The following is an 18,120-nucleotide window of genomic DNA, read 5'->3' on the forward strand; positions in this document are numbered from 1 at the left end:
CTGGGGTTGCATCAGGGGAGGGCATGGAGATGGTCAGCCTGTCTCTTGTAGAAGACCTGAGGGCGACGGGACATGAGGCACAGGCCCTGTTGGTTGGATCAGAGGCTCTATTCACCTCTCACCTGTCCAGCAGGTTAATGAAGTGTCTTCCTTTTATACTGGAGTGGGAAAAGCAGTGTTTACACAATATAATATACTATTAAGGAAACAAATCACGTATAGAGTAATATATTATTTGATTATATTTTTAACTATATATTATTAAAAACAAACAAAAACCGCAGTTGCTGTCGAGTTGATTCTGAATCATGGTGACCCCATGTGTGCAGAGTAGAACTGTGCTCCGTAGGGTTTTCAAGGCTGTGTGTGACCTTTCAGAAGCAGATCACCAGGCCGTTCTTCTGTGGTGCCTCTGGGTGGGCTTGAACTGACAACCTTTCTGTTCTTAGTTGAGCACTAACCATTTTTGTCACCCAGGGACTCATATATGTATTTATATAAGAAAAGGGAAAAGTGTCGAAGGATGTAGATCAAATTGTTAACATATTCTATTTGGGAGAAGGGGAAGAAAGGAAAGGGTTACAGATTTCACTTTCCATATTTCTGTGCTGTGAATTATTACAATGCAGAAAACATTTAATGAGAGCTAGCAGTATGGGTATGGGAGCTACGATAACTTCCAAGTCCTCTGAAAGCAAACGCCTAGAAGCGATTGTGCCATGATAAACATGCCTTTGAGAACAGAGTTGGTCTGTCAGGTCTGTAAGGGCCAGAAGAATAGAGACCACTCTGGCGATGCTCCATGGTCCCAGTAAAGGCAGGATTGGGTTAAAGGACAGAAACCTAGGCCCTTTCACCTTGAGTAAAAGGATAGATTAGAGAACAGTTTACCCTCTGACACACAGTAGCACTTGCAAGGCTTGCTCTCAACCTAAACTCCTGGTAAAATGGAAGAGTCTCTGCAGAGCCTAGTCCTCAAAGGAGTATGGAGTTTAAGTCTATAGTGCCTCAAAGGCCATGTGAATGTCCCCAAGATGTGAAACTGATAATACAGACTGGCCCTAGGCTAATGATGCGCCTGGGCTCTGTGCAGAAGCAGGCACAACACGCTTTATGTCCTTTGTCATATTCTGCTTGGGTTGCTCATCTTTTTATTATTAATTTCTAGGACTTTAACACATAAGCATGCATATGTGTTTTCAAACTGTTGTACTAAAATGTTTGCAAATTACCTAAATCCACTTTGAGTAAGGTTTCTCGTATACCTGTGCATTCCCTGTCGGCTCCTGTCCTTTTATCGTTCTGTCTTCTAGTGCTAACCTGATTAGATTAGGAAGCAGTCTTCCTTTTCCACCCACTCCTTTCTCTTTTCATTTCCTTTGTGAGCCAAAAGGAAAAAAACTCACCCTCTCTTTGGTCATGTGGAAACCCTCGTGGCGTAGTGCTTAGGAGCTACAGCTACTATCCAAAAGGTCAGCAGTTGGAATCCCCCAGCGCTCCTTGGAAACGGTATGGGGCAGCCCTCCTCTGTCCCGTAGGGTTGCTGTGAGTTGGAATCGACTCGATGGCAACGGGTTTGGTATTTTTTTGGTCACGTAAGTTGTACCTGGAGCACCTTTGTATCCAGGAGAGGTTACGCTGTGGATGTAGGAGTGACATGGTGGCAAGGCGGTCCCCTCGGCACCCCCATTCCTGGAAACGAGGGTCTCACAGTCTGCACACTGGGGTCTCGTGGGTGGGGAGGGAACACAGCTTTGATGCACTCCTGTATCGTCCGGATATATAGTCTGGCACAGCTTATGTATCTTCTTTAAACCTAAATTTCCTCAATATTAAAATCAGGGTAATAATACGTAGTTAATGTGTTTGTTTTGAGAATTTGTTGGGGTAACCTCTGCCTGGGTTCAGTAAATGTTCAAGTCACTTTCCATCAAGCATATTTACTCTATCTAAATCAATGGAAGCCATTCCTTTATGATATTGATTTCCTCTTTTCTTTCATCGCTAGTCTTGTGAAATCTTTTTCCATTACATTCCCTGTAAGTTAACAGTATATTTTAGCTTCATTATGGCTTAGATGAGCCTTTATGTGCTAACCTGAGAACCTTAACTATCATTATTTGCTTGCTTGTTTGTGAAAATGTGTTGCATGTTGCAAACATCTGCCTTACTGAAAAACTTCGGTAACAATCCATTTGTAAATGAAACACTGTGTGTTCTCCGCCTAGCATTCCACGGTGCGAACAGGAAGTGCTCGGTAATTGTTAGCTGTTGAATGATGTGAAGCCATCTTACTGTGACCGCTGTGGCTGTCTGCAGCCCTGCGGCACTCGGGCCTTGCAGAGTGCACCTTGAAAACGACTGTCTTAGCGTAGCCTCCATCTCCTCCATACGAAGGTGAAGGGTCTCACTGCTTGTACATATGTACGTTGTTCGTTGTGTCACGTTCGCTCAGACTCGTGGCGACCTCACGTGTAACAGAGCGAATTGTTGCCCGATGCCGCGCCATCTTCATGATCTTTGGTGTGTTTAAGTCCCTTGTTGTGGCTTTTGTGTTGATCCACCTCATGGAGGGTTTCCCTCTTTTTCACTGATCCTGTGCTTTACCAACCATGATGTCCTTTTCTAGCGGTAGGCCTATCCTGATGATGTGTCCAGAGTAAGTGAGCTGAACCCTTGCCATTCTCACTTCTAAGGAACGTTCTGGTTGTATTTCTCCTAGGGCCGATTTGTTCCTTCTTTTGACAGTTCGCAGTGGTATATTCAGTATTTTTTGCCAGCACCACAGTTTGAATGCATCAGTTCTTCTTCTGTCTTCCTTTTTCACTGTCCAACTTTCACATGTTTATGAGTTGGTTCATAATCATTTAAAGAGTAGAAAAATCCCGAGTGATACGAATGAGACTTTGTATTAGATGAGAAGAGTCATGGGGCTTGGTGGCATAGCAGAATGAATGACTTGATCTTCAGTTCATTCAGCACAGATTGTGAGGGGTATAGAGAAGAAAAGGTGCAACCCTGGCCTCTAAGAGCTCAGAGTTCAGGCCCATAAACACATCGTTACCAAACAATTATCCAGTGAGATTGTGATAGACACGGGATATGATGAGATTATTGGGGTCAGGTGGGGTAGGGGTTCTTGAACAGAGATTTGAGAGGTGCAGGAGAATCCAGGTGAAGACTGACTGCCAACCAGGGCAGTCCAGCCCTTGAGACACTGAGTGTGGCAGAGGTGAGGTGGGAGAGGCAGGTGAAGAAGGGTTCGGTGCCATGCTGGGAAGCTTGGGCCTTTTCCTTGGGGAGCTACTGAAGCATGTTTAGAAGAAAGGAGTGACGTGTTTGGGGAGTATGGCTGGAAAAAACGTGAAGTCAGTCATTTCTTATCAAAACTATAGGGCACAAAAATAGTATTAGGAGTCTTTTGACACCCAAACTGGTTACTGTCGAGTTGATCTTAACTCATGGCAGTCCTTTGGATTCCCAGTCACTTTAATTAGAATATCAAATAGTCAAACTGCCGTAATACAGCCCTTCCTGCAGACTTCGAATCCCAGAGCAAACTTTCCACACAGCTAGTAGCAAAGACCTTACGGGACCCCTCAGAAAGCCACCAGATTGTGATGGCGTGGGTTAGACTTTCCACTACAAACCCAAAGATGCATAACGGAGCTATTCTTTGGGAACCTTCTTTGGGTCTGCTGGTCACACCTCAGCCTGTAGATTCTGAAGGAAATGACTTTGTTTTTCAATTGCTGCATTGAAGCTGTCTCTTTTTCAAAGTTGTAGAGGACAGACTTGCTGCTGATGGTAAATGGGGGTGTGGATGGGATGAGAAGGTATCAGACAGCCATGATAGCAGCGGAAAAGAAAGAGTGTTTGGGTAACTCAGGGTCAACGGTTTGTGCTCAGGAATACAGGTGGGGCAGGTCGTCAGTAGGCTGGAGTGTAGGATGAAGTGAAGTAGTCGAAGCAGAGAGGCGAATACAGGGCGAGGGGAGGTATCATGGAGCCAAGCTGAGTGAGGACCCAGGGGGTTCATGAAGGGTAGAGTAGCATAGGGTAGGGTAGGCTGCACAGACTTAGTCCCCAAGGCCGTGTTCTGCCCACCTCATTACTGTCATGGCAAGAGCCCAGGGGTTCATGAAGGTGGCTACACAGACTTATTCCCCAGGACGGCGTCCTGCCCACCCTGTTTCTGTCATGGCGAGGGCCCAGGCTCTGTGTTGACTCAGGAAGCTGCCCAGTACTGCTCGCCTCAGACTGTTTATTTGGCTAAAATGAGAACATTTATGTGAAAGCGCTTAATAAACTATAAAGCATCGCATGACTGTAAGGAAAAGTATTATGTGAAGCCAAGATAACAAACCGTGGTGTTCATTCTCCCGTTCCATTTCCAAACCAAATCTCCTCTTAAATGTCTCGTGACTCGTTATTGCTGAATAAGATGAGTATAAGAATGTACCTAAAACCTCTGTGCTTCAGTGAACTAACATTTAAAACGATATTAAAAATAAGTTCCTTTGAATTAGCTACTGCATAAATGGGTGTTTGTATAACTCACACGTCGTAAGCATATTTAAATCAAAGTAAAGTACATTTTTATGACTAATTTGGTCTATCCAGCAGTCATTTTCATGTTTTTTTTAAATGCATTTGTGTAAGTTTAGCACAACTTTTTAGCCGTGCTTTCTCAGAGATTTTTTTGAACTATAGTACTATTTGCTTTTTTTGTTCACCTAAAGCACATACTCAGTTTAATGAATTCAGTGAATCACTGGGCTCACGGAGAAGATTGCCGTTTATTACAATTAAGTTGGGTAGCCTGCAGTTCATGTCCCACAGAGGCCATCTCATTTTAATATACCAGTCGTCTTTGTGAACAGCCATCTGGAGTCGAGTGTTTTGGATAGCTCATCTGAGTCTTCTGCGGAGTCCCACCTTTGCCTTTGCCGTCTGTGGGGCCAGGGCCATTCCACAGCGCTCGTTTGTGGGATTTTCCCTGAATGTCACTCTACCACCTCCAGCCTCTGTGTGTGTATGTGTTGCATATCTCTTTATTTCAGTTATTCCTTGCTTAGTGGAAACATATCTAGAATATTCTAACCAGTGGTCAAGAAAGTTTGATTCTGGGATATTTGAAGAGCCGCAGAGTTAAGATATCTCTTATTATTAGAAAAGTAATCATTTATCATTATGTCCGTTACCAAATAGAGAACTCAGTTATGGAACCCTTGGGTCTCACGTGTCTGGGTTGTCAGGTCGAGGTCAAAGGAGTCAGAAGCCAATTTATTTTATTGTAGTTGTATTTAATAGGAATTTCTGTATTGGCAAGATGTATGTGTGTGTGTATATAAACAAATATATTCCCCTGTTGGCATGATGGAAACATGTGGTTAGCATCTTTCTTCCCCCATCTCTGATTGCTTGTTTGCTTATTTCATCTCTGTATCTCAAACGAGATTGACTCAATACTCATTGTACACTAATCCTGTCGCGTTAACATAAGAAAGACAACCCATTCCCAAATGGGGTTAGAACCACAGGCATAGAAGTTAGGATTTACAATACATATTTTGGGGGGCCACAATTCAATCTGTAACAATATTTATCCATATGCAAAGTATATTATAGAGTGGTTACCTTAAAGAATAGTTTCAAAGAGACTCTCATCTGGCTCTATACAGAAAGGTTACCAACCTTGATCTAAACCATAGTGGAAAATGGGGGATCATGTATTTTCCCAGTGGGTCAATTGGTCAGTGAATTTTTATGGGTTGGGACAGTGGTGGTTCAGGTGTAGAATTCTTGCCTTTTACGTGGGAGACCTGGTTTGATTCCAACCAATACACCTCGTGTGCAACCATCACCTGTCTCTCAGTGGAGGCTTGCATGTCGTTAGGATTTTAAACAAGTTTCAGCTTGGCTTCTGGATTAAGATGGAGTAGGAAGAAGGGCCTGGCGATCTGCTTCTGAGAATCAGGCAGTGAAAACCCTGTGGATGACAATGGTCTGATCTGCAGCTGATCATGGGAACGATGCAGGAACAGGCGATATTTTGCCCATTGTGTGTGGGTTGTCATGAATTGGGGGTTGCCTCGATGGCAGTTTACAACAAGAGCAACATCTATGCCCCTGTTATTGTGGTAACGATATGATTATGATCGCTCGAGAATTAATCTTATTATAGTGCACAAAAGGATCTGAATGGAAAGATACCATTGAACATACAAAGAGATTGAAATCCACTGCCGTGATTAGACAGCATGCAGTGTGATGCAGCACAGAGCCTGGTACTCAACACCAGTGTTGTCACAGAGTGGAAGGGGCACTGCCCTGCAAGCTCACCTACTGCCTTTGTCACTAATGACGTGTGTGACCTCCCAAGCCAATTTTATAATCTTTGTATTGCCTTCTTCACCTTCAAACACGGATTGGGTTGAGTGACTTCTAGAAGCCTCCGGTGCTCTGAAACTCCTACTCTATGACATTCAAAGTAGGTTTGTGATAGTCTAATGATTGTAATATGTCCACAGGGTGTTACCTACTGTGGAGAAAGTTCTGCAAGCAGTCTGACCATGGCCAACGTGCCCTGGCACGAGGAAGTGGTGCGCTTTGTCCGCGAGTTGGTGGATCTCATCCCTGACTATGACATCGCGTGTGAACATGAACACTCCAATTGCCTCCTGATAGCGCACAAAAAGGTAACGCGTTCTTCAGTATGTGTGCTCCTGTCACCGGTGTTTTTACTGCTCCTGTTTTCTCTTCTCTCTTGATTTTTCCCCTCAGCTTGTCATAATTGGAGTCCTGGTGGTGCAGTGGTTAAGCATTCAGCTGCTATCCAAAAGGTCGGCAGTTTGAATCCACCAGCCTCTCCTTGAAAACCCTATGGGGTGGTTCTACTCTGTCCTGTAGGGTCACTATGAATCTGAATGGACTCAACAGCAGTGAGGTTTTTTTTTGTCATAGTTAAGATCTGCTTGTTTGTTGCCTTTCCTAAAACGAACATTAAAGTCCTAAATTCTGTTGGTTGGGCTCATAGCTCTCTTTTTGGGGTGAAATTGTTTGTTTTTTAGCTTTCACCTGGACATCTTGAAGTGCTTTCTGGTTTGTCATTTTTAAGATAGGTGCGTGTTTAAAACAAAACACCCTTGTAATAACCTATAGTCCTTTCCTTGAATGACAGGGAAAAGCTAAAATATTAAACAACCCCCACATGAGTCTTTCCAGCTGTCAGGAGAAATACAGTCACGCATTGTCTAATGTCCACAGTACATTCTGTGAAATTGGACGTTATGTGACATGAATGTTGTGCAAACACCGTATCGTATGCTTAGCAAAGCTACAAGGGGTACTGTACTGTACCTGTATTGACTAAATAACCAAGATACTGTACGCATACAGTACTGTATTTCAGCTAATGTATCTGGCAGTACATGAGATTGGATGCTGCTGCCTGTAAGTCGAAGCATACACAGTTATACAGTAAACTTTAGTTGTAAGTAGGGAAAATTCACATTAAAATAACAATAGCAAGTACGGTACTATATAAGCCAGTAACACAGGCGTTTACTATGATTACCAAGACATATGTATATATTATAGGTTATATAAGTACTGTACCATTATACGTCTGGCAGCGCAGTGGCTGTGTATACAGGAGGCATGAAATACATGTGTTGTGTGCGGGAGGCTGTTCCGTTTGCTACGTCTGGTTACATCAGCTACACCCCATTCTCTGATGGGGATTTCTGAATTCTATTATAACCTTATGGGGCCATAGACATATATATACGGTCGGACGTTGCATGAACAGGCATCATGTGGCGCGTGACCGTATTGAGGTGTTTATCAATTTACAGTTCACTTGAAGTCTTTTTTTTGTTTTTTTTTTGAAGTCTTGGCACCTGGAGAATTTTATCTGGGATTTTGGTTCATGATTATTTTTACCCTTTAATGCTTTTATTAGAACTGGAACCTGGATCCAGTGTCTTAATAATGCCTAGCAAAGGAAAAATTCAGTTCTTGGTAGGGGTAGGTCATTAAAATAAGACAAACTCTAATTAAAACACCGGTGTTAGAATGGCTTCATAATGGTTATGTCTTCGCTGAAATATATACACATGAAATAACGTGATGTCTGGGATTTGATTCAAAATAATACAAGGTGGAGAGTGCATGGGTGTCTGGATGGGCTGAGGTTGTTGAGGCTAGATGATGATACACAGGGGTTTATTACACTCTTCTGTCTTGTTTTCTGTTCAAATTCTCCATTAAAAAGAGCTTTTTAAAAATGCGGAAGTGGTTGAGCTTGAAAACATTGTGCCAAGTGAAAGAAGCCAGACATAAAAGGCCTCATATTCTGATTGCATTTATATGTCCAGAATGGGCAGATCCATAGAGACAGGCAGCAGACTGGGGGCTGCCAGGGGTTGGGGGCAGAGGGGACTAGGGAATGGTTGCTAATAGGTATGGGGTCTCTTTTTTGGGTGATGAAAAAATGTTCTGAAATTGGCTTTATGTTGGCTTTGTGAATATACTAAAAAGCACTGAACTGTATATCTTAAAAACCTGAATTTTATTGTTTGTGGATTATTCCACAATAAAGGTGTTATTAAAAAAAAAAAAAAGGAAGGACTGTTGATTAATACCAAAAAAGTAATAAAGGTCAAGGATGGAATACCTCTTCTTATATAAATGATTTTTATGCAAGTAATGTCAGCTTCAGTTTGAACACGAAAGGCCCACTCTTTTCCCCCCCAGTAACCTAAGTGACTTTCTGCTTGGAAAGTCAGACCTCTTCTCTGACACCAGGTGTGTTGAGGAGTCCAAATCAATTTATTATCGATTCCGTTCCCTTCTTTTCTGACACCAGCTGCACAGGCGGCACTTCTTCCTCTGACTCCACCTGGAGTGAGGTCAGCGCTCACAAATTAGAGAACACAGTCCTCCAGACTGCTGAGTCGGCCCGAGACCTCAGACACCAGCTCCAAGCTTGGAATCTTCACGACAACCTCCCTCCTGACCTGCTGGCTACAGATGCAGGGTTTTTCCACTATCCCCTCAGGATGCAAGTGTAAGCCTAGAATTTACCCCCTTAGGATAGCTGTATACTTAGCCGTAAGCTCAGGAGTCCCCAGACGCCCCCTCACTTCTGACCCGCTGAGTGCCATTACTCCCTCAGGTTTGATAATTCGTTAGACTGGCTCATGGAAAGTGCGATACTTACAATTTCATTGTACCAAAAAGGGTACAAATGAAGAGAAGCATAGGACAAGATCTGGGAGGGTCCCTGTTATGGATTGAATTGTGTTCCCCCAAAATATGTGTTGGAAATCCTAGCCTGTATGCCAGTTGTTATAATCCCATTTGGGAATGGGTTGTCTTTGTTATGTTAATGAGGTAGTGTTAGTGCAGGGTATGTCTTGAATCAGTCTCTTTTGTGATATAAAAGAGATTAAACAAGCAAGCATAAGAAGCAGAGATGGGGTAAGATAGATGCCAAGCAACATGGAGATCTCTAAGGAACCAGGAAGCAGAAGCTGAAGAGATAAGGACCTTCTCCAGAGCCAACAGAGAGAGAAAGCATTCTCCTAGAGCTGGTGCTCAGAATTTGGACTTCTAGTCTCCTAAACTGTGAGAAAATATATTTCTATTTGTTAAAGCCATCCACTTGTGGTATTTCTGTTATAGCAGCACTAGGTAACTAAGAGAGTCCCTGATGCAGAGCTTCTGTGTCCCTAAAAGGAACACACTACCCTCCCATGTGTATAGATGCCTTTTACCAACCAGTAAGCCCATGAAGCTTCAGTGTCCAGAGTTTTCTTGGAGGAGTCCGTAGATTCCACGTTCTGTAATTCAGTTGCCAAACTCTCTGCCGTTGTCTGTATCTTCTCTCAGACTTTCAGACATGTTGGGTTTTAGTTAGGTTCATCTTCTTAAAGGAGGGGGTGGGGCTAAGATGGCGGCTTAGTCAAATGCACCATACCATCCCTCTACAGCAAAGACCTGAGAACCAAGTGACCCAGCAGGAGGTGGTGACAGTGCAGCTGCACACCCCACACCTACCGCCCCACTCGCTTGATGAGTGCCCTTGCCTGCTCCTGCGTGACTGGAACGATGACGGACTGCAGCCAACGCCTGCCCAACCTGCCCTCAGCTGCCCTGAAAGACCAGTGAGCAGAGACCTGCATCCACATAGCCAGCTGCTGCCACACCCACCTGGAGGTAGGTCATGAGGGCTTCAGTGTGACTGGACTAGAGAACAGAATAGCTCGCACTCCTCACCTGCCTGGATACATCAAAACAAAACAAAAAATCAGGATGCAGCAAACAAACATTAAATAAATAAATATAATAACACCTTAATGCCTTGGAGACAACAGACACTATTAAATCCCATAAAGAAGCAGGACAGGATGGCACCAGCAAGTGTCCAAAATAAAGAACCAGAAAACATTCCTGAGGAAGAAGTGGTAATGGAAGTACCTGATAACAAATTCAAAAGACTCTTATATATAGGGTATGCCAAGATACCAAGAAAGAGATCAAGAAAAACACAGATAAAACCAAGGAAAATACAGACAAAATCAAAGAAAACACCAACAAAGAGCTGGAAGAATTTAGGAAAACAATATAAGGACAAAATGACAAAATAAATGAACAATTGGAAACCATACAAAAACAACAACTAGAAATCCAGATTAACAATAAAATTTTAGAAATAGACAACTTCACAGAAGGGCATAGGAGCATAATTGAATCAATGGAAGACAGAATCAGAGAAATAGAGGACAAATCCCTTCACAATAATTTGCTTGAGGAACAACCAAAAAAAAAAAAAAAAAAAGGAGAAAAATGAAGAAAGCCTAAGAATTACGTGGAACACTATCAAGAAGATTAATTTACATGTAATTGGAATTCCAGAGCAGGAGGAGGCAAAAAAAAAAAAAAAAAAACCCCACAGAGAGAATTGTTAAAGATTTGCTGGCAGAAGATTTCCTTAATATCATAAAAGACAAGATATCTAAGAAGCTCAATTAACCCCATACAGGATAGAAATCAAAAGAGAGTCACCAAGTCATGTCATAATCAAACTTCCCAAAAACAGAGACAAAGAAACCTGAGAACCGCTTGGGAAAAATGAAATGTCACCTCAAAGTGGGAGTCAGTAAGACTAAGCTCTGATTTCTTAGCAGAAACCATGCAGACAAGAAGACAATGGGGTTTACATAAAACCCTGAAAGAAAAAAAAAAATGCTAACCAGGAATTATATATCCAGCAAAATTGTCTCTCAAATATGATGGTGAATTTAGGACATTTCCAGATAAGTAAAAGTTAAGATAATTTGTAAAAACCAGACCAATCTTACAAGAAATGTTAAAGGAAGTCCTTCAGACAGAGAACCAAAAACATTAGACAGTAACCTGAGATTAAGACAGCAGACAGCATTGGCTAGATTACTAACCCAAGTAAGAATTCTCAAAAATAAAATAAAATTAGAAGAATGAAAACAGGGAATCAGAGACATCAGTCTATAAAAAGGGGGAATAAATGGTGTAGTTACAGAACTTCTGTATGGAAAGAAAAGCAAGGCAATATCAAGAAATAAGAGACTGGTTTAAATTCAGGAAGATAAAGGTAAGTTTTAGGGTAACGGCAAAGAAAGATAACAAACCTACACATCAAAGTGAAAAGGAAGAAAACCATGAGGCTCAGTAAATACAAAACTAACAACAATGAAGAATATGAAAAGAAAATCCACAAACAAACAGAACTCAGCACAGAAAATTAAGCAAAACAAAACGTCGACACCACACACACGTGCAGAAATAACAAAATGACACCAGTAAACTCATACCTACTGATAATCGCATTGAATGTAAATGGTTTGAATGCACCAATAAAGAGACAGAGAGTGACAGAATGGATTAAAAAACACGACCCATCAATATGCTGTCTACAGGAAACACACCTTAGACACAAAGATATGAATAAACAAAAACTAAAAGAATGGAAAAAAAAATATCAAGCAAATGATAACCAAAAAAATATGGGAGTGGCAGTATTAATCTCTGATAAAATAGAATTTAAGGTAAAATGCACCATAAAAGGTAAAGAAAGATATTTGCAGTGTCTTTTTTGCCATGGTCTTATAACTGCCACCCAAACGATTGCGTCCACCTAAGGTAATTGTGGCCCACCAAGGGGATTGGTCAGTTTTGCCATCCTGCTAGGTTTAAAAGAGAGACAATTCCAGAGCAGGAAGAAGCGCCAGGAGCTGAGTGCATCCTTTGAACCGAGGATCCCTGCACTGAGAAGTTCTTGAAACCAAGAGACTGAGAAAGAGAGAGCGGTGACACCAAAGATGGCGAGAAGCGGTGGCAGAGAAACGGTGGCAGGAGACGGCATGGCGGGCTTCCTCGCCCATGGGGTGAGAAAGCTGAGTGCTTTCAGGAAGGAGGCTTGCTGGCGGAGCAGGGTGCCTCTGGTTATGTGGTGGTGCTAGGTTTGCTGACCTACAGAGCTAGAGCTGAGTGCCTTCCGGTTAAGGGTTGCTGGTAGAGTCGGGTGCCTTGGGGCACTTACTATAAGGCAGAGCTTAAAGGAGCTTTGTAACACTTGCCTGAGCTGGGCAGAGGCCAAGGGGCCAAAGAGAGGCGTGCCTGTGGGCACAGCTGAGAAGAGGCTGTCTTGATGGAAGAACTGTATTCTCAGTGTTCCTGAACCTGAACTGTAACCTGTTACTTCCCTAATAAACCCCGTAATCGTGAGTATTGTCTGTGAGTTCTGTGTGGCCATTGCAGTGAATTGTCAAACGCAGCAGAGAAGTTGAGAGTGTCATGGGAGGGATGATTGATGTCAGAATTGGTAAAGAAGAGAGAGAGAAGATGCATGTCTGACCTCCGCCTCATAGGAATCAGCCTTGGGCTGTTGCTCTTCATTCTCTTCACTCCTTGTGAAGTTAGAGGAGGTCAGACACCTCTGCCACCTCATTTTTGCAACATTATATAATGATTAAAGGGCTAAATCCTCCAAGAGGACATAATCATAATAAATATATACACACCCAATGACAGAGCTCCAAAATACATAAAATAAACCCTAACAGCGTTGAAAAGAAATAGACGGTTCCACAATAATACTAGGAGACATCAACACACCAGTTTTGGTTAAGGACAGAACAACGAGAAAGAAACTGACCAAAAATACAGAAGATCTAAATACCACAGTCAACCCACTTGACATTATAGACACACACCTAAGATTCCACCTGACGGTAGCAAAGAACACATTCTTCTCCAGCACACATGGATCATTCTCCAAGAGACCACATTTTAGGCCACCAAGCAAGCCTCAAAATTCAAAAGCATTGAAATAATACAGAGCATCTTCTCTGATCACAACAGTATTAAATTAGAAATCAATAACAGGAATTCAGCAAGGAAAAAATCCAGTACATGGAAACTGAATTACACTTTGCTTTAAAACCACTGGGTAATAGAAGAAATCAAAGAGGAAATTAAAAAATTCCTAGAATCAAACGAGAATGAAAACACAACATACTAGAACCTTTGGTACACAGCAGAAGCTGTGCTCAGAGGTCAATCTAGAGCAATAAATGCACACACCAAGAAAGAAAAAAAGGGCCAAAATCAAAACATTAACTGTACAACTCAAACAAATAGAGCAACAAAAGAAGCCCACGGTCACCAGAAGAAAGGAAATAACAAAGATTAGAGCAAAGATAAAACAGAGAACAGAAAAACAATAAAATCAACAAGACTAGAAGTTGATTCTTTGAAAGGATCAATTAAATTGACAAACCAGTGGCAAAATTGATAAAAGCAAGAGAAGTTGCAAATAACCCAAATAAGAAATGAGGTGGGTGACATTACAACAGAACCAAATTAAATAAATAGGATCATAACAGAATAGTATGAAAAATTATATTACAACAAATGTGGAAATCTAGAGAAAATGGAGAAATTTCTAGAAACAGACTACCTACCTGACCTAACACAAACTGAGATAGAAAATTTGAATAGATGCATAACAGAAGAAATTGAAGGGGTCATTAAAAAAAACCCAACAACAACAAGCCCTGGCCTACATGGCTTCACTGGAGAATTCTACCAAACATTCAGAGAATAGTTGACACGAGTTCTACTCAAACTATTTCAGAACATGGAAAAGAAAGGAATAGTCCCTAATTCATTCTAGCCAATAGAATTCAACAGCATATAAAAAAAAATAATACATCATGCCCAGTTAGGATTCGTACCAGGTAGGCAAGGGTGGTTCAATGCTAGAAAACCAATCAACATAATCTGCCACATAAATAAAGGAAAAAAGTCACATGATCATATCAATCGACACAGAAAAGGCATTTGATAAAGTCCAACACCTATTTCTGATAAAAACTCTCAGCAAAATAGGAATAGAAGGGAAATTCCTCAGCATAATAAAGGGCATTTATAGAAAACCAACAGCCAACGTTATTCTCAACAGAGAGAGACTGAAAGCATTCCCCTTGAGAACGGGAACCAGACAAGGATGCCTATTATCACCACTCTCGCTCAATATCATACTGGAAGTCCTAGCCAAAGCAATAAGGCAAAAAAGGGGAACTAAAAGGCATACAAGTCAGTAGGAATTAAAACTATCCCTATTTGCAGATGATGCTGATGCTATGCATAGAAAATCCCAGAGTTTCTACAGAAAACTAATAGAATTAATAGAAGAGTTCATCAGAGCAGCAGGGTACTAGATCAACATACAAAAGTCCATCGGATTCCTCTACACTAGCAGAACTCCCAAAGGAAAGTAATACCATTTACAGTAGCCCCCCAAAAGGTAAAATACTTAAGAATAAACGTAACCAGGGATGTAAAAGACTTATACAAAGAAAATTACAAAACACTACTCAAGAGACCTACTTAAATGGAAGGGCATACCATGTTCATGGATAGGAGGAGTTAACATTGTGAAAATGTCAATACTGCCCAAAGCAATCTATACATATAATGCAATTCCAACGCAGAATCTATCAACATTCTTTAAATAAATGGAAAAACTAATCACTGACTTTATATGGAAAGGAAAGTGACCCCAGATAAGCAAAACACTACCGAAGAAGAACAAAGCAGGAGGCCTCATACTTCCTGATGTCAGAACCTACTCTACAGCTACAGTAGTCAAAACAGCCTTGTACTGGTACGACAGCCACATAGACCAGTGGAACAGAATTGAGAACCCAGAAGTAAACCCATCTACCTATCAACAGCTGATCTTCAACAAAGGATCTATACCCATAAAATGGGGAAGGTGCCTATTTAACAAATGGTGCTGGCAAAACTGTATATCCATTAGCAGAAAAATGAAACAGGGTCCATACCTTCCACCATATACAAAAATTAACTCAAAGACCTGAATGTAAAACTTAATACTATAAAGATCATGGAAGAAAAAATAGGGGCCCTAATCTATGGCATAAATAGACTATCAGACATAACTAAAAATGTATAAACAGCAGAAGATAAACTAGATGACTGGGACCTACTAAAAATCAAATACTTACGTGCATCAGAAGACTTCTCCAAAAGAGTAAAAAGAGAACCTACAGACTTGGAAAAAAATTTTGGCAAAGACATGTCTGACAAGAGACTGATCTCAAAAATTTACAGAAAACGTCAGCAACTCAACAACAAAAAGACAAACAATCCACTTAAAAAACAGCAAAGGACACGAACAGTCAATTCACCAAAGAAGACATTCAGGCGACCAACAAGTACATTAAGAGATGCTTGTGATCATTAACCATTTGAGAGATGCAAGTCATCTCCTTAAAGAATTCTCCCGAGAGGCACTTTCTGACTCATCCCCTTTGGAGGCCTGGTGTGCAGCTGCCATCTTAGGCCCTCCTTCACCTCTCCTCTCCTGTGTGGGGTCCCTGGCCTCTGGGATCCCTGGTTTCTTTTTGATTTGCTCCCTCACCCAGGTGAAACACATCTTCTGGTAGCTTCCTAAGAAAGGGTATGTGGAAAACATAGACCTTAAATGTCTAACAATGCTTTTATTCTCCATACATACTTGATTGATAGTGTTGCTGAATATAAAATTCTAGGTTGGAAATTATTTTCTGCGTGGGGTTGGAGCTGTCCTTTCGTCTTCAGCGAGTGCAGTTGTTGAGAGCTCTGAAGGCATTCTGATTCCTCAGCCTTGTTAAATCTTCTCTTTGTTTCCATTGTTTTGGAATTTCACCATGATTTGCCTTAAGACAGTGTGTCTATTTTCATCCATTGTGGACGCCTTTGATATGGAAATACTTTTTTTTTTTTTAATTTTGTTGAAGATTTTCTCCCTCTTTTTTTTCTTCTTCCTTTTTCTAAAACTTCTGTTATTATAAAATCAGGTTTGTTGGACTAGACCTTTAATTTAAAAAACAAAAACAAAACATTTCTCTTCTATTTTCTTTCTGTCTTTTTTACTTTACATTCAAGGAAATTTTCTCTTGAGTTTTTTATTTCTGCTCCCATGTTTTAAAAAGCTAAGATCTTTTTCTTTTTTAAAGGTTCCTTTTTATAGCATCGTTCTTTTTAGGAATAGAGTATCTTCTGTCATTTCTCTGAGAGTATTAGTGGTTTTTTACTCACTTTCTCCCTGCTTGGGCTCTGTCTACTCTGTTATTGTTTTCTGTTTATTTTTATCTCTCTTTCATTGTAGTGGCTTTCCGCAGGTGCCTGGTGGTCTTGGGTTGTCTGCTAATATTTAAGAATGAGACATTAAAAAGTATATTGGGAGTACCAAGTGTGTGGACTGGGCTTACGTTTTTATCTTAGAGTGATCCAGCTGGATCGTTTCTTTAGGAACTCTGAAGTCAGTATCTTTCAATCTGCCCTGCTGGGCTAGTCAGAAGAGCCTTCTGATTTTCCACAGCCTCTGTGGCCCCCAGTGACGTGGAAGCAGCTGAGGGAATAGGGCTATTCTAATCTCCCGTTATCAGTATGGTAGCCCTGTCTTCAGCTGTACCTGCTATCCCGTAGCCCACGTTGTTGTTGTCGTTAGGTGCCGCTGAGTCAATTTCCGACTCATAGCAACCCCACGTGACAGAGTAGAACTGCTGCAAAGGGTTTTCTAGGCTGTAATCTTTACAGGAGCAAATTGCCAGGTCTTTGTCCTGCGGAGTCAGTTAGCAGCCAGTTCCTTAACGGTTGCGCCACCAGGGCACCTGCCCTAGTCCACAGACCCTCACTTTCACCATCATCAGAGAGTAAACCGTCGGTCTTCCGTTGAGCAGGTCCTCAGCTGTGTGTGTGTGTGCAGGGGGCAGGAACTTGAGGTCGTGGCAACGTCTTAAACAGAAGGTCTGTCTGTCTTTGGTGGGGAGGGGGAGTTGCCTCCTCTCCCCTCGCTTCCGGGAGTGACAGGTGCTGTCGGTTTCTGAGCCTTTGGGTTGAAACCTGGGTTTTCCTATTTGCCGGCTCAGGATTCTGGTCTCTTGGGTCTGCTAAGCCAATCATTGCTCATCTGTCAGCTTTTCTACTTCTACAGTTTTGATGCTGCTTTCCCCTTTCTTGATCTTTTTCTTTTTAGGTTACATATCCTTCAAAAATGTATTTACTGTCATTATAGCGGGGTTTCAAGAGGAAGTGAAAGTACATGTGTGAGTTTAACCCGCCATCTTTAATAGACTCCCTTGAAACATTTACAATAATAAAGAATCTGTGGTGTCAATATTCTGTTTAGTGACATTTTCCCTGTGAGAAGCATAAGAAAATAATGAAGACACTTCCCTTGGTACAGCAGCTTTATTGTCCTAAACAGTTAGAGCCCATAGAATTGGCTCATCTGTCCGGTGAGACCATAGGTCTTACTAGCCTGGCTTTATTTAGTCAGGGCTCCACCTTACTGAACCTGTAGTGTGTTCTTGAGATTATCTGTGACCCTTTGAGTTTATGTGTCATTCTGCATGGGTTTACCTCTTCGCTTATTACTGTTGATTTGAGGAGTTCTTGAAGCATGGTGACCTCACGTCTCAGGACACTTAACCTCACATTTTGTGATTTGGGCTTCATTCCTTTGTTTATGCAGATCTTTTTTTTAGCACTATTTGTGTCAAA

The 18,120-nt window shown here is 41.6% G+C and overlaps 1 protein-coding gene across 1 annotated transcript in view; it reads left to right on the forward strand.

Moving 5' to 3' along the window:
* LOC126086485 (S-adenosyl-L-methionine-dependent tRNA 4-demethylwyosine synthase TYW1) overlaps positions 1–18,120 on the forward strand; it is a 191,661-nt gene that overhangs the window by 161,050 nt on the left and 12,491 nt on the right. The window contains exon 15 of the mRNA XM_049902724.1: positions 6,534–6,701. Coding sequence (XP_049758681.1) covers positions 6,534–6,701 — 168 coding nt within the window. The remainder of the gene's footprint in view (positions 1–6,533; positions 6,702–18,120) is intronic.

This window comes from Elephas maximus, chromosome 12 (assembly GCF_024166365.1).
Source record: "Elephas maximus indicus isolate mEleMax1 chromosome 12, mEleMax1 primary haplotype, whole genome shotgun sequence".
Taxonomy (NCBI): domain Eukaryota; kingdom Metazoa; phylum Chordata; class Mammalia; order Proboscidea; family Elephantidae; genus Elephas; species Elephas maximus.